General features: G+C 58.1%; 2 protein-coding genes across 2 annotated transcripts; one reads left to right on the top strand and one right to left on the bottom strand.

Moving 5' to 3' along the window:
* Nucleotides 1-5,257: 5,257 nt before the first annotated feature.
* On the top strand, nt 5,258-8,827 carry BIRC7 (baculoviral IAP repeat containing 7; the record flags this gene model as incomplete). Its single annotated transcript, XM_081149247.1, is given in 6 exon segments — nt 5,258-5,627; nt 6,487-6,583; nt 6,898-6,956; nt 8,370-8,441; nt 8,635-8,793; nt 8,796-8,827. Coding segments are annotated over 6 exon segments (789 nt in total).
* A 2,765-nt stretch (nt 8,828-11,592) lies between these two features.
* On the bottom strand, nt 11,593-17,473 carry NKAIN4 (sodium/potassium transporting ATPase interacting 4; the record flags this gene model as incomplete). Its single annotated transcript, XM_081149246.1, is given in 8 exon segments — nt 11,593-11,633; nt 11,636-11,649; nt 11,651-11,678; nt 12,977-13,037; nt 15,041-15,226; nt 16,099-16,188; nt 16,930-17,067; nt 17,327-17,473. Coding segments are annotated over 8 exon segments (705 nt in total).
* Nucleotides 17,474-17,900: the final 427 nt, after the last annotated feature.

Below are 17,900 nucleotides of genomic sequence, written 5' to 3'. Positions count from 1 at the left end.
TGAGTTTTGTTTGTACCCTTGCCTTCTGGGTCACCTGTCCCCGGAAGCCCGGGGCTCCAGCGTCCCTGGAGGTGCTGCTTTCAGAGCTCCCCAGTTTATGGCCAGTTTGCTTGTTAGACTCTTGACCTGGGATTTGGCTCCAGGGGAGGATCCTTGTGGCCCCAGGTGCCTGGTGTTCCTTGGCTCTCTGCCTCCATTGTCACATGGCCTTTTCCTTTTATTGGGTTTGGGGTCACCCTAATCCAGCATGACCTCATTTTAGCTTCATTCTATCTGCAAAGACCCTCTTTTCAAATAAGGTCCCATTCACAGATACATAATTTTGGAGGACACTTTTTAGCCCAGTACAAGGATCACAGGCAATGTCAAATAGAAAATTTGGAGAGCATCCAGGGACTGAGCTGGGTACCACACACAATGTGGAAGGAGTGGCCCAGAAAATGAGAGGACTGAAGAGGCACAATCACACAGGCTGCTCTCCAGGGAAGGGCAGGCAGGATCTGATAGCCACCCCCAGGCCAGCAGGATCTGATAGCCACCCAAATCAGGGGAGCATGGATCCCAGCCAACAGGGAACTTAGGGGCCCCAAAGCAACTTGAATGTAGGGACTGTGCATGGGCCCATGAAGGGGTGGGAGAACCTGCCCCAGTCTTGCCCCAGGACAAGATCTGGACCCTGCAGGCTGGGAACAGAGCAGCTCCTGGCACAGGGAGAGGGTGTGGGGGCCTCAGATGACCCTGACCAGCTCAGGGTTTGGAAGACCATAAGGGCAGGGGTGGCTCAGCTGCCGGGTCTGTGCTGGGACCAACAGGTTCTCTCCACTGCTTCTTCCCCTTCCACCTGACTCCTACTCATCCTTTGGCCTCAGGGAGGAGCCAAGTCCATGCAGGCACATGGCACAGAGGTTTTCTGCTCTGCATCTCAAACAACAGAGCCCACCCCATCCTGGGCCCTAAGCCCTTAGACTGGTGCCCCTCCTCACCACATCCCTGCTGTACCCAACTGGAATGGAATTTTTCTAAACATTGCCAGCATTAAAGACGTTTGATGTTCTATTTAATCTCAAGGCATACAGACGTGTAGTTAGTTAAAAACCTCACCTTTGAACTCAAAGGTGGGCGGCAGAAGGCACCACCCCCATCCCCAGTCCCACTTCTGAGGGAGCTGGGGTTCTCCATGCCCTCCTCCCCAACTGCACATATAAGCATGGGCCTGTCTGTTCCCCACCCCACTGTCTGGCCAGCACGTGGTTCTAAGTCTCACTGAACACCTCAATGCCCATTCCCCATTCCCCGTGTCCTTTACAAGGTCATTCACAGGCTATTCAGGTTCCAGCCTCACTGCATTGTGTGTCCTGGCCCTGATGAATGTGCACACCTCTGTGAGGACACTTGGTGGGAGGTTCCTGCAGGTGGGGTCGCTGAGTCAAAGAGCACTAACATTGGCCACCTATGTAACGTTAGATCTGGCAGATTGCCACCAAAAGAGGCTGTGCCTGCTAGTCAGCACAGAGACCTTTCTCTGAGCTGGGGTGGGGCTTTAAGGCTGGTGTTTCTGAGTTGAGGTGACTACCCAGCTGGAGCAATGCCCCCCCGCCAGGTGTCACAGGACACAGCTCACCCAACAGCTGGCCTCTGGGGGCCTGCAAATGAAGACACCCATCCACCCAATGGTGATAGATGAAGACGTCTATTTGGCATCTGCCACTCCTGGTCACCTCCTCAGCTAAACTCTGACTCGAGCCTAGTCAGAAGCCTCCTTCCAGAAGCCCCTCCCCTGGGCTTTCTGAGGAGCTGCTTTGTCCCCAACAAATCCTACTCATGTCTCAGGGCTCCTCTGCTCCTCCTCTGGAGAAACTCTGACTTGCTTCCTGTGATTCCTAGCACTTTACAGTTGTGAAACTTCCTCTCTTTAAATATCTCATTGGATCATTCATTCCGTGTTAACAGCACCTGCCACATGCCCTGTGCATGAGTGTGGGGTGTGGGGCGTGAGCCAGCCCCTGCCCTGTGGAACTCCCCCATGGGGGAGCACTTACACAGCCTGCAGAAGGGTCCAGCTGATCAGCATTCATCGAGCACCTACTGTGTGCGGGGAGCCCAGCAGGCACAGGGACAGGATGAACCAGCTGCTGCTGTCCTGTGACCCAGCGGGGAGAAAGGCAGGGGTAAACAAGTCACCTTGGATCACAGCTGAGATGGAGCCAGGAAGTGCGCTGCCCTGGCCTCAGGAAGGAAGGGCAGACGCTCGCCAGCTAGGACTCAGAGCCGGGGCACAGAGGTGGCTGCTCACCCACTGGAAGGGCAGCTCCCCTAGGCCCAGGCCATGCCTGTGTCCCCCGCTGAGTGTGGTTCTGGGAAGACAACTCAGCATGTGGGAGGCCCATGATCTAATAGGTAGAGAGCAAACTACTGAGTTAGAGCAGTTCTGGGTTCTGGGAGCAGCTGAGTCTCCCACAAGTTAAAGAGCTTGCCCGGGCCACGCAGATTATCTATGGCCAGCTGGAGGACTTTAACCAGCTCCTGGTGCCCAGCACCCTGCCCCTTCTGAGGGCTTCCCCGAGGGGCCGGTCCATGGCCGTCACTTCCCTCCCTGCTTGTCCAGCAGCTGGACCTGCACTGTCCTGACTCCACTTTGACAAGGGTACCTTCCTCCTCAGCACGAACTGTCTTCTATCTTGGGTGTGAGAGCAGGATGCGGACATGCCTGCCGGGTGGCCCATGCGGCAGTCAGAATAGGATTGCTTGGCAGCCACATCCCAGTTCAGGTGGTGCCAACCTTGGCAATGAGAGGAACCTTGGCACCTGCTGAAAAAGTTCCCTGTGCTTTTCTGGCGAGGAGAGGTGCCTCACCTGGCAACCGGGAGGGTGGCCCCAGCCCAGGAGGACCCAGCAGGGCTGCAGCATGGTACATGGTCCTGTTCCCCTCCTCTGCCATCTCTCTCCAGCCCTGTCCTAGAATTTACTATTTGCTACTTAATGTCATGGTAACCTCGAGCAGCTGTGCTCACAGGGGAGCACAGACCCTCATGGACATCATAAGCCCACCACTGTGACTCTTCACCCCTTCGTGTTCACGCCCAGGGGTGGCAGTAGTCACTGACAGAGGAGTGGGCAGCTGAGAATGGGTCCTGGGAATTGGTACAGGGAGGCTCCAAGGCCCCAATTCATGTTCCATTGTCCCATCAGATGTCACTTTACAAAACACAAATGCAAAGACAAAAGAATGTCAAGATGGGGACCACAGAGCATTCAGCCCCAAGCGTTCAACCCCTAGGCAGGGAGCTGCAAAGTCTGTGTGTGTGTGTACGCCCCACCTTCCCCAGCCCCTTCACCCCATGCCTGCTCTTGCTGCATCCAAAGCCCGAAGCCTTCTCCTGGGCCCCTAATGGGCTCACCTGGTGCCCTGTGATCCCTTGGAGTCCTTGCTTTGCACCACAGGTGGGGGTGCTCCTGGGCCACACCTTTTGCCAGGATTTCCAGGCAAAGGGTAGCTTTGGGCCTCTGATAGGAGAGGGTTTGGGGATCTTGCTAGAACTCTGGCAACATCAAGGCTAAGCCAGTGGTGCAGCCAGGACAGTGATGGTGATGGGATCTCATGGAAAGTGAGGTGGCAGTCCCCCCCACCCCCATCCCCACCTGCCGGCAGTGAGGCACAACTGTGGCTAGTATATAGGAGGGCAGGCCCCAGGCTTTGGTCTGTGTGGGCTCAGGAAGGTCAGAGGTGAGTTGAGGGTGGATGGGGCAGGCCAGTGGGGCTTGGGGAGCTCCAGGCCCAGGTTAGGAACTCCCTCCTCCCAGCTCCACCCTGCCAGCAGGGCCCTGAGAACCCCACCCACCATTAGCAATGGCCCTTCACAGCCTGATTCCTCTTTTTATTCTTAATCAAGTACTTTTTTAAGAGGTTGATGCACTGAGGTCAAGCATGGGCTGAGCAGATGGGGCAATGAGAAAAAGGGGTGACGGGGTTTGGGGCCTGAGCAGGCCAATGAGCTGAGGGAAGAGGTGACCTCTGGGGAGGGGCTATGGGGGCAAGGGCCCTGCACCCCATCCAGCCTTCCTCTCCATCCTTCCCACACCAGGGCCTTTGTGACCTTGGGATCCCACCCTGCCCACCTTGGGAGCCCTGGCTTCCCTGAAGTTACATTCTTTCTCCCATGTTCTCTACCTGTTGGGTTTGAGGGCACGAGGGCCCCTGGGCTTGGGCTGGTTGGCGGAGACCATGTGGCTGTGACCAAGTTTGAGGGAAGTCATTCCAGGGACGGGGACATGCGATGTGGCCAGCAGCTCTGACCTGGGCCTGGAGCAAGTGCTGTCCCAAACCCCAGGCCCCCTCCAGACCAGGAGCCAGGATTCTAATTCAAATGGGAAAACGGACCTTGAGATGCGCCTGGTCCCAAAGACCCTCCCTGAGGCCTAGGGAGGTGAAAGAGGAGGTGCCAGCCCCTCCCCAAGCCTCTAAACTCTTGGGAAGGGTGGGACTCCATTTGCTCCCCTCTTCACACCCTGAGGACCTGAGCGGCCTGGATCTGCCTGGATCTGCCGAGGCCCTCCTGCACCCCACTGGACACAGGGATATCTCAAGTCCCCTTTGGCTCCAGGGTTCAGAGCAGGAAGGCATCTAGGTAAATGGCTCCAGGCCCAGCCCTTCACTAGACACCCCTGTGACCCCTTCCTCTGGGGCAGCACTAATTGCATAGCTCCGATCACCTGGAACCTTCTGCTTCCAGAGGCTGCCCCTGGCACCAGGCCCAGGAAGTCTGAGCTCACCAACAGCATCACCAACTCCTCCTCTCCTCCCCGCTCCCTGAGGTCCTGAAGCCAGTGCCAGCCCTCAGCTGTCTTGGGAGGGGTCTTTGTGCTCTGGACCCTTCCCCTTGTCCTGGAGACACTGCCTGCTCCCATGGAGTGAAAGGAGATCTTTGGCCCCCACAGAGGCCCCCACTGCCCCAGCCCCTGCCCTGCAGCCTCATGACACCCCCCCCACCCCAGAGAGCATGTGATGCTGGCCCCTTCCAGAAAGCATTGGGCCCCAGCAGCCCTCAGGGGCCCCTGGCCCCTCCCTTACCTGGGGCATCTGGGGGGCAGGACAGTGCCTGCCCTCATCTCGCAGCTGTTTGATGCAAAGGCCACAACTAACAGGAGGCCGGGCCTGGGTCTCAGGACCTCTGAGGCAGCCTGGCTGGGCACATTCCAGGCCTGGCTATCCGGGGGCACTGTTACTATAGCAGAACTGGTCACGGCTGGTATTTCCTCTATGGGGCCTGAGGACAGGGCCAAGTGCTGGTGCTGTGGCCCAGAGCTGAGCCACTGGGCAGCCAGAGGCAGCCAGAGGCAGCCCCACATGGGGGCACTGTGGACCCCGCTCTCTGTGCACGTCCTAGGCCAGGACTCTGGCAGTACCCTGTCCTGGGGAGGCCAGGACCACATGAATGGGCAGACCCTCGGTCAGCTGTGTCCCCTGGCAGAGGAAGAAGAAGAGGAGGGGCCCGAGGCCACCCCATCCTCGAGGCCCGCCTTTCTGGAGATGGGCTCCAAGGAACTGCGGCTGGCCTCATCCTATGACTGGCTGCTGACTGCCACGTTGCGGCCTGGGCTGCTGGCCGCTGCCGGCTTCTTCCACAGTGGTAAGTCCTGGGGCCTGAGCACCATTCAGGACCTCTGTGCACTGAGGGTCCACCTACTCCAAGGAGCCCATACCCTACAGCAGGGAGGGTCCGAGCCCAATGAAGAAGGGGCAGGGGTCCTGCAGCCCTTCACACTTGTCCCCAGCCCTGGAGTCTCTCCTGGGCATTTGCTTCAGACTGACAAGTGCAGCTGGGGAGGGGCCAGAACAACACAGCACAGCTGGACCCTGGCTGGGGGGGTCAGTGGTGAGACAGTTGGAGCTGGGAGGAGGAATGTTTGTGGGGCCCCGGGAATCCAGACACAGGCTCTCTGGAGGTCTGGTGGTGGGACATGCCTGCAGCCCCCATCTGCAGTACCAGGTGACAATTCTGTTGATAGTGGGGGAGTGAAGCAAAGAGGTCCCTCACGACCCAAAATAATGTGAGCCTTGCAGTGCCCCTTTTACCTGTCACTGGGAATCCATCCTGGGGAGGTGGCACCTGGGTAGAGTTATGGGCGTATATACTCCTGTCTCCCGAAGCTCCAAGGTGACAGGGTGTTCTGGGGCCAGGGGTTTGCCCCACCCCCACCCCCACCCCCTGCCTCTGTGAGCAATGTGCCACATTCCTTTCACGAATGTTCTTGTCCATCCTGGTAAGTGCCCAGATGCTGTTATCCCATTTCTCCTTTGAGAAAATTGGGGTGCATGTGAGATCTGGGAAGAATATGGGGCAGGGGTGGCAGACCCAGTTGTGGCCTCAGAGAGCTCCCACCCTATAAGAAAAAGCTACCTGAGAACCCCTGTCCCCAGCCTGGGAGACACACCTGGCCCAGTGGGAGCAGGGGTGCAGGGAGGGCCAGCATCTCTGCTCCCCCCAGGTCAACAGGACCAGGTGAGGTGCTTCTGCTACGGGGGTCTGCAGAGCTGGGAGCAAGGGGATGACCCCTGGACTGAGCACGCTAAGTGGTTCCCCAGGTAAGGGCCCTGCGGGAAGCTCCTGGGTCTGCAGTCATGGGGGTGTTGAGGTGGGGCTGGGGGCCCTCTGGGATGGCACTTTTGCTGTTTCTTCCTTGATGCTCAACAGAGGCTGCTTCCCAAACAGCCTTCTCAGCAAGTGCCCACCACTCAGGGACCCTGCCCTCCCCCCCTCATAGGACACTGTGGGGGGAACAGGAGCAAAAGGCAGGACCCCGGCCCCAGGGCGTTTACAGCTTGAACCTGATAGTGAGGGGGGTTTTCTGCCAGCCCAAACCCACCACCCATGGGGCTTCTGAGCTCACTTTCTTCAGGTGTGAATTCCTGCTCTGGACAAAAGGAAGGGACTTTGTCTGCAGCATCCAGGAGTCCTGTTGCCACCTGCTCAGCTCCTGGTTGAGTCCTGCTTTTCCTTAGGGCTGGGAGCAAGTGCTGAGGGTCCCTCCCCAGCCCCACACCTCCCTGTACTGAGGACACAGGTGTTCTCTGGCTCTTTTTAGGACCAATGGGAGGAACTGAAAGACACAGCCCCTGCTGCCCCTTCTGGTGAGCCATGGCGTGTGTGTGGCCCATGTCTGCTCTCTTGGTCACCTGCAGACTGCCCTGTGGCTGAGGCTGTTGGGTGTCCCCCTGCTGCTGGACAGCATGGAGAGTGAAGGCTGCTTGACCAGGAGTGAGGGTACTGTCTGGGCTGGCTTCAGGGGGCTGCAAGCGGCACTGTGTGTGTCTAGGGCTCCAGGTGTGGCCAGTCCCAGGGCAGGTGATGGGAATGGGGAGAGGAGAGGTGCTGTGTCCCGGGTGGCCTCTGCTGGGGTGGATACCAGCTATAGGCCGAGAGTTGACCCAGCTGCAGTCATGAGCCCACAGAGGAGCCGGCTATGCTGAGCTCGGCTTTCCATACCTGTGTCCAGGCCTTGGGGGCCAAGGCTCCAGGAACTCCAGGATTCAGATCCTGGCTCTTCTGACTGTAGAGCAGGTGACTTTTGCTCTCTGAGCTTCTTGCCCTGAGTTGTCAAGTGCTCACCCCATCTGGGATTAAACGGGGTCCAAGTGTCACTCTAGGAAACAGTGCCTGGCACCTAGTGGGGCTTTGTCTGTGGTGGCTTCGCTCATCAGGTTTATGGCTTTTCCTGGTGGCAGTCTGACTTTGCAGCCTGCCACTCGGATGCTGATGGAGTAGCTGTGATGGACACAGAGGCCCCTGTGTTGAGGTGGTCCTGGCAACTGGCCACAGTGACAGGCTGTCTGCCTCTCTCCCATGACCTAAAGCCCCAGGCCCTCCCTGACCTGGGTCCAGCACCCCTGCCTTGCAGATTCCAGGGGCAGCCAGGCATGCTCTGAGTGGAGCTGGTGCCCAGCAGGACTCACTGAGGTCCAAAGAGGCCTCAGGTGGAGGCAGGTGTGGCAAAAGTATCCCTGGGTGGTGCCAACCATTATGTCCCCATCACAGCTTGTGGCTGACCTACTCCAGGAAGAGGACAGGGGCAGGGCAGCAGGGGGCAGAGGTACCTCTGTTCTTTGGACACTGCCTACCTCTCCCTTGTTCTTGTTCTGCCCCTCTAGGGCCCGGCAAGCATGCAGCATGCAGCCACCACATGAGGGGCTGGAGGGGCCCAGCGTCCTGCAGATGAGTGGACTCTGGGGATTCTGACTGTGGTGGGAGGAAAGGTTTTAGGGAGCAGGGGCTGGTCCTGCTGCCTCTCCTGTCAGAACTGGACCTGTCTCTGGGCCGGGCCTCACTTTCCCGCACAGTTCTCAGTCTTAGTCTATTCCTAACTGCCTACAGCTTCTGTGCACCTAGGCCCTGAGCTTCCCACACCCAGAAGAGAGACCCATTCAGAGGGTGCCAGGGAGCCAGGTGAGGGTAGGACCCACCTGGGGAGGGGCCAGCTCTTCTGCATCCTGGGGTGACCCCAGCCCACCTCCCACATCAGCCCAGTACAGAGGGTGGAGGTCACAGTGTGGGGAGGTGTCTCAGGCCCAGCCCCCCTTGGAGGAACCAGGGGGAGCCCAGGCCCATACCCATAGCCTGTAGGTTCTTGAGCCCCCAGGAGCCCAGGACATGGAGGAGCAGCTGCAGCGACTGTGGGAGGAACGGACTTGCAAGGTGTGCCTAAACTGCACTGTGTCCATCGTCTTTGTGCCCTGCGGCCACCTGGTCTGTGCTGAGTGCACACCCAACCTGCAGCTGTGCCCCATCTGCAGGGCCCCCATCGCAGCTGTGTATGCACCTGCCTGTCCTAAGTCAGGTGAGCACATCTGCCTGTCCTGGGCCACATGAGCATACCTTTCTGTGCTGGGCAGTGACCCCAAGCATGCCCTGACACTGCAACCCTGACACCGGGGTTGGCAGGCATTGAGACCAGGGCGGGAGGCAGCACTTCCTTTACCCCCAGCCCTGGCAAATGCCCTAATGGAGCCCTTACCTCCCTCAACGCTTAGATTCTTGCTCTGACCCTTCTCCACACAGCACCCTGGGTGGGGAGGCACTGCCTCCTGCTTGGGCACATTAAACCACATCTGCTGGGCACGTCTCTGCCTTGATTGTCCTTTCCTAGGACCCTGGACGGGACCTTAAACTGGGCTCCCAGGCTGGTGGAAATGTACCATGGGGTGTGGATGTGTGAACCTTGGATTATCACAGATGGGTGGGGCAGGGATAGGGACAGGAACCTGGCCTTCTCAAGGTCCTCAAGGGTCTGTGTGCCCCAAGATCTCCCCAGGGGTACAAGCCAACTGGGAGCTGCTAACTCACCCCTCTTCCCCCCCCGGGTGCCAAGTGCGGCCGTCATGTGGGCGCCTTGCCTGGCTCAGCCGGTCGCTTGGACCAGGCAGTGGGCCTGCCGAGGACAGCTGAGCTGGTCCAGCACCACTCGCCTGATTCCTGGCCCAGGGTGGAAGATGGCTTGGTGTGGGGAGTGGGGAGGTTTTACCTAAGTTTGGATGCTTTTGAAGATTCACAATAAAGTGATAGGCTTTTCCCAATGGTGTTCAGCAGCCTGTGTTCCTGAACCGAACCATGGGCCCCCTCCCCACCACCCTGCCCCCTCCCCATCTCTGCTCACCAGCAGGGCAGCACCCACCCTTCTACCCTTCTCCAAGCCATTTCCTCAAATGCCTCCTCATAAGGCAGCCCATTCCCCTCCCCTTTTCCCTGTTCTTATCTTTTCGGCATTTTTAAGGACCTCTACAATCTACTTGCCTAAGGCCACTTCTGAGACAAACTTGTAATTATTCACTAACTCCTGTTTCTTAGGGAAAGTGGTTTATTACCTACTGGGTACCTTGGGGACACTGTAGGACTATTGCCTAAGGTCTTTTTTGTGAACAGTTCCAGGGCCTACCACAAGGCAGTGCCTGGCCCTGCGGGGGGAAGGGCCATTGCTCCCGGACAAACCCAACCCTCACCCAACAGCTGCAGCACCTGGTGAGAGCTCCGGCCAGTGTACACTGTTTAATCAGGAGCACCCTTCGTGGGGGGCCCGTGGGCTCACGCTGACCTTCAAGGTGGGGTCACATTTTCCATCTGGAAGTCCCTGAGGCCAGCTCTTTGCCCCACCTCCGTGGGCAGCCTACAGGGTCCAGCAGCTCCAGTGCAGGGCACCTGAGGAAGGGGCTCCTTGGACAACAGTCCCAGGCCTGTTGTGGAGAGAGGATGTGATTTTCTATCTTTTTTTTCTTTTTAGAAAAAGCACTTATAAACTTTTGGAGTTGCAGTCATCCTGGCCTGGGGCTAGCTTGCTGCCCCGGCTGGTATCTAATTGCTTGACCCTGGGGCAGGTGCTCTGGCCACCTGCAAGGCCCTGGGGCAGGGAGCCTGGTGAGTCCCACTGTCCAGGGTCCCCTCAACATCTGACATCTGTGGTGGATCAGAGGCTGGAGGCATGAGGAGGGATGCTCTTTCACTTACGCAGGCCTGTGGGGGTAAAGAACCCTTGAGGAGCTGCTTCTGGCTAGGAAGGAAGGCTCAGGGGGTCAGAGGTCATTGGTCATCAGAGCTGCTGTGCTCTCTTCCCCTGGAAAGCTCAAATGCAAATGGGACAAAATCCAGAAGGGGAGGGCTTCCTGGGCTTTGACAAAGGAGTAGAAGGCGACATTGGAAGGCCCAGCCCAGGTCTGGGGTTAACACCTGGGCAGGTCAGGCTCATCTGCAGACATCTCTGTGTTTGGGGGTAGGGGCTGGGCATGGAAGGAGGGGCTCACTCTGGGTGAAATTCCCCTGCAGACTGTAATTTCAGAGCCCCATGTGCCCCCCATCACTGACTCTCACATGTGCCCTACCCTGGCTCAGGGGCCTGGGTGAGGCATCTCTGTGTCGCGGAAGCTGGATGCCTGTTACCTCTGATGGCCTTGGGTCAAGGTGCACCCTTCACTCATAGGGTAGAAAGGCTGGGGGATTGCCAGGAGGGTCAGTGTCCCCAGGGGATGGCCACAGGTGTGGCGCTGAAGGGTAGGCTTGCCCCTGAGGACATGGGTAGAATGAAGAAAGTGCAGCTTGACCAAGAACAGAACCACTAGCCACCAAATCTCAGGATGACCCCAAATTTCAGGATGACACAGCAGGCAGGGCTGGCGGCAAGGGCTACTTCAAGGAAGGTGAGGCAGGTACCCAGCAACCCACCCCCCAGCCTGGGTGTGCAGGGTGGGAACACTGCTCGTTGTGGAGGAAGAAGTCTGTTCCTCCAAAAATAGGAAACAAACACTCCAAACTTCCTGCCACAGTGAGACATCACCCATCTGGTAGGTGGCCTCTTGGTACCCCACCCTGGCCCCTGGCATGAAACCAGCTTAGACCCAAATTCCCACGGACTTCACTGGGCATGGAGCTCCGGGGGTGGGGGGCAAGCCCCAGACCCTCTGCAGCCCCATCCCTGGTCTGGAGACGCACAGAGCATATCTCAGGAAAGTGGGGATGGATGGATGATGAAAGATGGACAGACAGACGATGCCTGGTGAGGCTGCCCCAGGACAGGAGCCTCAGGGCTGTGTAAGCTGACTGGCAGCCATACTTACAAGTACACTTGCCTGAACAAGAGGTTGGAGGGTTTTCAGTGACACGGTAGAGAAAATGGACCAAATCCACCAATGAAATCAACTGAAAGAAATCAAGACCCAAATAAAACAAGACCCAGACGATGAAAAAAATGGCAGAATGGAGGACACACCCAACCCTAAATGCACAGTGATGGCAAGGATGGGGGTGAGCGGAGGGGTCCTAGGGAGGGCGACACCACCCCAGGCAGCTCAGACCTGGAGACAGAGCTCTCTCTGAACCATGAATAGTGCAAGCGACTTCAGGTGAAGTGTTTCAACGGGCACCGACATGCTCAGCGGGGAATGTGGCCAGAGAGCCTGATCCTCAGGGCCGGGGGGGGGGGTTGGGGACTGCAGGCTCTCCCAATCACCGTTCATAGTCACAAACATCCCGCCCCCGCCCCCCCTCCTTTGAAGCTGTCTGCACAGTTACCAGGTGGCAGGGGCTTTCCAGGCAAAACTAATCTATTCCTGAACCCCAGGGCTGGCTCCTATCCTAGTATATGTTAATGCGACCAACACATGAAGCTTTTTGTCTCTCCCAGCCAGCTTTGGCCTGCGAGATGGTGGGGTGCTCACACAGCACCAAGGCAGCTAGGAGCTGGTCCCAGAGTGAGCCAGGTCTCTAAGCCACAGGATGGACAAGTGGACTACCCACCGCACAGCCACCTAACTCCTGGGACAGAGGCTCTGAATTCTGATCCCAGCCCCAGGGAAGGGTCTGCCCATGAGAGCCAGGGCCCCTGGTACACCCAGCCTCCACCCACCCTGGCTTTGTTTTTCTCTACAGGGCCCTCCCATGAGACCATGTCAGAGCCCAGACGGTTGGTGCCTATGAGGGCAGCTGAGTGTTGATGTTGCAACTCAGAGGCAAGTAGAAGGGCTCACAGTGGAGGGACAGTGAACACGAGGCTCAGATAGGTCCAGGCCAGCCCTGAGGTCCCGGGGGATGCCCAGCCAGCAGGGTCCTGTTCTCAGCTGCCAGGAGGGAGAGTGGCCTGTCCCCCCATAGTCTGAGGGCTCAGTCCTCCACCTGCAGCAGCTGTGGGGGCCGTGGGGGGCCAGCCCTGCAGAACAGGAGCCCTCAAACCTGCATGTCTCGAAGTGAGCTGACCTCTGGTGGCCACAGCCTGGCACTTCTCCCTCACCTCTTCTCAAGTGGCTGGACCATCCCCCTCTCTGCTCAGACAGGACCCTCGCCCCCCCGCCCCCCCCCCCCGCCATGGAGACCCATCTAAGAGAGGAGGGCAGGAGAACTCAGAGATGCCACCTCTGTGGCCAACCCTCTGCTCCCCTCTCCCTCCCCCACTGCTGGGTCTCTGAAAGGCTTCTGTGGGAGCCCTTGGGTGGCACACTTACAGCTGTCTTCGTCCTCAGTGAAAATGCTGACCACGTAGCATGCACAGGCAAAGCCCACCAGCTGAAGGACATGGAGAGGCCGGGCGCGGACACCGGGCAAGCTGCAGGAGTGTCACCTCGGGACGTGGGCCGGCTGAGCTCTGAAGTTCCAGATGGTGTCTGACTTCCCTAGCAGGGCTGGCTCAGTCCCTTGGATGAGGGGCAAAGTATGGGTGAGGGCCTCCAGGGGTGAGGGCTGGCCACTGAACAAGAGAGCCGGGAAGATGACCAAGTCCCTGCTTAACAGACGGGTGAGATGCAGAGAGAGGCCCTTGGAGACATGTGACCTCAGCCTGGATGGCCCCCCAGGCTGAGGCCCACCCCGGAGTTACAGCCAGGCCACTTCCCTAGGTGCCTTACACAGCCATTCACTGGGTTTCCCCCCCTTGGGGAATGGGTCGTCTCCAGGCAGTTCCAGTTGACAAGCTGTGAGCCAGCCAAGCTCCATGGTTTGGATGACAGTGCAGGAGAGACAGACCCAGGCAATTCTGGGCAGAGTGGATGGGGCCAGCTGCTGCCCTGAGGGATTCCGGGGCTTGGCCTGGCAGGGGCCCTCATTGGAGGGTGCTCAGACTTCAGGGGAAAAGGGCAGGCCCTCATTATCTCATTCCCCCCTGTACCCTTGGGTAGCAGGCAACCAGGAAGAAAAGGTTTCAGCTGAGATGGTGCGAGGCCAGGGCTGCCCATGGCCCAAGCCCTCCACACTCACGTGGCCCAGGTAACACTACCCACAGGATGAGTTACTCTGGAGAGTGGTGTTCACCGCCATCAGAGCTGACAGAGGTGCTGGAAAAGCTGAGCTCATGCCCCTGCTCTGGAGGCCCCCACTTTCCCAGGGGACAGCCCATGGGCCTTCTGCACGCTCACTCGGAGGCCTGTCTCCTCAGTACTGACGAGCAACTTGAGCAGCTTGCCCACACGCCGTGGGCCAGGTAGAAGGAGCAAGCCGGGTAGCTGGCCGTGGTGCTGAAAAGCTTCCTGCGTCCCTGCTCTTCCTGGGGTGGGGGTTCTGGGAGAGGAGGCGCCATCTGCTACAACTCTACCTTCCCACAGCCCCTTGGGGTCCATCCTCTGGACTCCTGCCCCAGATCCTCCACAAAGCTCTCCAGACGCCTGCAGGACCTGCAGTCTCAGATCCCCCAGCACCGGGTGCTCTGGCCCCTCTGACTGTTTCTTCCTGAAGGACTGCATGAGGCCATCCAAGGGTCAACTTCTCCTGGACCCTCCAAAGCAAACAGCAGAGGGCTGGCTCCTACCAAGGCAAAGTATGTACCCCAAAGCCCTGCAGACCCTCCTGCCAACCCAGGCCCCTTACGTTAAGTCAACTCTCTTTGCTGGGGTTGCAGATAAAATACAGAATGCCCAGTTAAACCTAAATTTCAGATACATAATGAATGTGTGTGTGCTAGTGTAAGTATATCCTAAACATGGCCCGGAACACTCACTAAAACTTACTTGTTTCTCTGAAATTCAAATTTAACTGAGCAACCTGTATTTTTATTTGTAATCTGCAACCCTACTCTCAGTACCACAGGATCAGAAAGCAGCTAGCAGGTGTGGGCCAGGCTGGGTCCCCGCCTCCCTTCCCAGACCCTTGCTGAGTGGCTGGTGAGGAAATGGTCCCTTTGGCTGGCCAGGGTGGAGCACTCAGGCTCCTTCCCCTGCCCACGCTGCCTCCAGGGCTGGGAGGGGACAGACTTCGGGAGCCCTGGTGTCCCCAGCCCCATAACTTCATCAGGACCTGCAGGTCCTATCCCCTTGTTTCATCCTCATGCTGCCTCTGGGGTCACAGTTGGTCCTGAGCCCATTTTACAGAGCAGGACAACGAGGCTCCAGTGGATCAAGCCATATAGGTGGGGTGGGGGTGGGGTGAGTCTTTAATCTCTTGGGTAGGGATATGGGCAAGGAAGGGCATCCTGACCTGGTGAAGGACAGTGTGGCCCTCTGAGCAGGAAAGGCCTGTGCCCTTCTACCACAGTTGATGAGTCCCCTTTCCCGCACCCCATACCCCTCCCCCACACTCACCGCCACCAGGATCTGCAAGGTGCTGTGCAGGGCCTCCACATAGCCATGCTCCAGGCAGCAGCCTACACCTGGCACCAGGGCCTGGCCATCAGGGGGCCCCAAGCCTGCCACTGGCTCCTCGTGCTGACAGCCAGGGCCATGCTCACCCCACCAGGAGCGGTGTCTAGAGAAGTTGAAGGTCAAAAGCTTACGGTCTTGAGGGTGATGGGGTGTGACCAGATTAGCACCAGAGACACCACCAACCTCCACCCTGGACTCCACCCTCACTCCACAAGGGATAAGGGCACCAAAGCCCTCCCAGCTGCTCCCCACCTGGCACCTGGAGTCAAACCCCATACCCACTTCTGGCTCTGAAGACTTACCTCTGAGCTTCATGCAGGGATGAAATAAACTGCTATGTGCCAAGTGCCCCAAGTAGCCACTCAGGCATAGGGTGGCTACTTGGGGTGGAGCGCTCAGGCTCCTTCCCCTGCCCACGCTGCCTCCAGGGCTGGGAGGGGACAGACTTCGGGAGCCCTGGTGTCCCCAGCCCCATAACTTCATATGGGGATACTCCTAGCAAAACATGGCTTGGATGTGGTCCCCATCGATCCCCACAGGAGGGACCAAAGGACTTCATCAGCATTTGAAGGAGCAAAGCAGCCCAGAGGATGCAGGAGGGCAACGTGGCCCTGCCTGGCCCAGGCCAAGTCCCCGCAAGGTGGTGTTCCCACCTGTACACTTCTGCCAGGGCTGGTCTCTCCTGGCCTCCAGCCCTGATTCTCCTTTCAGGTGCTGCCCAGGATCTGAGGCCCCTTCCTCTAGGAAGCCTCCCCTGGTGCATCTTTCCCCAGTTGGAGACTACCAGTCCATCAGTATCCACAGCCCCTCATCCATCCATCAAATCACTGGTCTTTCCTCAGACCTTTACTGTCACTGCTATGGGCCAGGCCTTTTCTGGGGCCAGAGACAGAGCCACAAGCAGACCTAGCCCTGCCTCTCTATGTGGCAGACAGGTGACTAAGGCATGTAGTGCCCACAGTGGCCATGCCCTCTCTGTTTGCACAGGTCTCTTGGACTTTACTCACCTTGGAGAGGCCTCCCACCTCCAGGTAGAAGCAGGTAATAAAAACATTCCAGGTGACCCAGAAGGCTGCCCACACAGCATACTAGGGAGAAAGTGTGTGTGTGTGGGGGGTGGGTGGTGAATGAACCTAGAAGGAGTACTAGGGAGATTGGGGGGGGGGGGATAGCTCTTCAGAGGGAGGAGGCCCACCCTGCTTTTGCCCTTGGACTGCCCTTGGAGAAAAGACTCCACCAAAACCTCCGTGGGGGCAGGGACTCTGCTCTCAGGTCTCAGCCATTTGGTGGTGACAGGGTTCCTGCTCCCACGGAGGGGCACCCAAGAGATGGGGCTGCTGGGAGTGGAGGCCTGAGGACGGGTGCCTGCTGTTGTAAAGTCTTACTGGGACACAAAACGTCCCCATATTCACTGTGCTCAGGGCTGCATTTGTGCCCTAGCCAGGACTGTGGCCCACAGTCCCAAAATACCTGCCATGAGGCGCTTTGCAGGAAAAGTTTGCCACAAACCCAGGTCTAGACCAATTATTTTGATCTGCACTTGAAAATACTACACTGATCAAACTCCTGAACATCATACGAGCTAGTCCAGGGCAGGGGGCAGCATACAGGGACCTGGGCCAAGGCACGCCAGGGTCCAGTCCTGGCTCTGTGCCTGTGTCCAGGTCAGGATTCCAGGCTGTGGAAAGGTGTGAGCCTGGGGCTCAGAGAAGGCTGTGTGTGGCTAAAATCCTGGCCTTTACATGTATTCTGGTGGTTTCTGGGACAATATACTCCTGGAGGGCCCCATGCTGGTCATCTGGGAGGGGACGAGAACATGGTGGACTCACCACCACAATGTAGCGAGGACGGTACTGGATTGTGCCAAAGAGCCCCAGGATGACCATGACAATGTGGATGAAAGTGGCCAGGATGGACACCCACTGGTAGCACAGGAAGTCAAACACCTGCTGCTTCAGGGCGGTGCCCTAGGGCAGGCAGGCGTGTGAGGAGCAGTGGACCCCTAGGGAGGCCCCGCCCAGCCTCCCCTGCCTAATCACCCCCCTTTGAACACCTGCTGGGGCCCTGGCTCTTCCAACAGAACTCTCCAATGAGTCAAATGGCCTGGAAAACTCTCCATTGGGTGTTCCTTCTGTTTTGAAAGGTCCTCTTTGAACAAGCCCCATACCCCGTCCTTAGTTTCCTCATCTGGTGAATGGAACTCCATCCAGGGCTGCTCTAGCTCACAGATTTGGGGGAACAAACAACAGACACAGGCCAGGAAGCTGGAGCCTGGGAGTGGGCTTCCACATCCACACCCTCAGTCTGCTGGGCTTTCATGTGCTTTGGGGACAGTGGGGGTGGGGCAAGGCTGCTCCTCCACTTTAAGGCCATTCTCGCCCCTCCAGCCCTGTGGACATCAGCCCTGTAGGCACAGCCGACAGAGTACAAATGGGAGGGAATCGGACACCTAAGGAACTTGATGTTTTATCGTAGGGAAACTGACAGACTCTGAGCTCAGCCATGACTCCAGAAAGCATGCATGCATTCATTCATTCATTCATTCATTCGTTCATCACGTTTGTGGTACAGGCCTGTCACACGTGCTGGTGTTGAGGAAACACTGGGAGGAAATACAGCTGAGTCCTCCATATCCAGCGAGCATTGGCAGGGGCCCACCGAATCCAGGAAGCACAGCAGTGGAGAAGGGGTGGCATCCCAGCTGGGCCTGTGGCTGCATACAATTTCACTGTGGGCCCACTGTGCGCCCAGCACTCCCTTGGCCCTGGGAGAGCTACAGAGGCCAGTCCCTGACTCAAAG

Source organism: Miniopterus schreibersii, assembly GCF_964146895.1.
Source record: "Miniopterus schreibersii genome assembly, chromosome: 10".
Lineage (NCBI taxonomy): Eukaryota > Metazoa > Chordata > Mammalia > Chiroptera > Miniopteridae > Miniopterus > Miniopterus schreibersii.
This window is presented reverse-complemented; position numbering and strand designations above follow the sequence as displayed.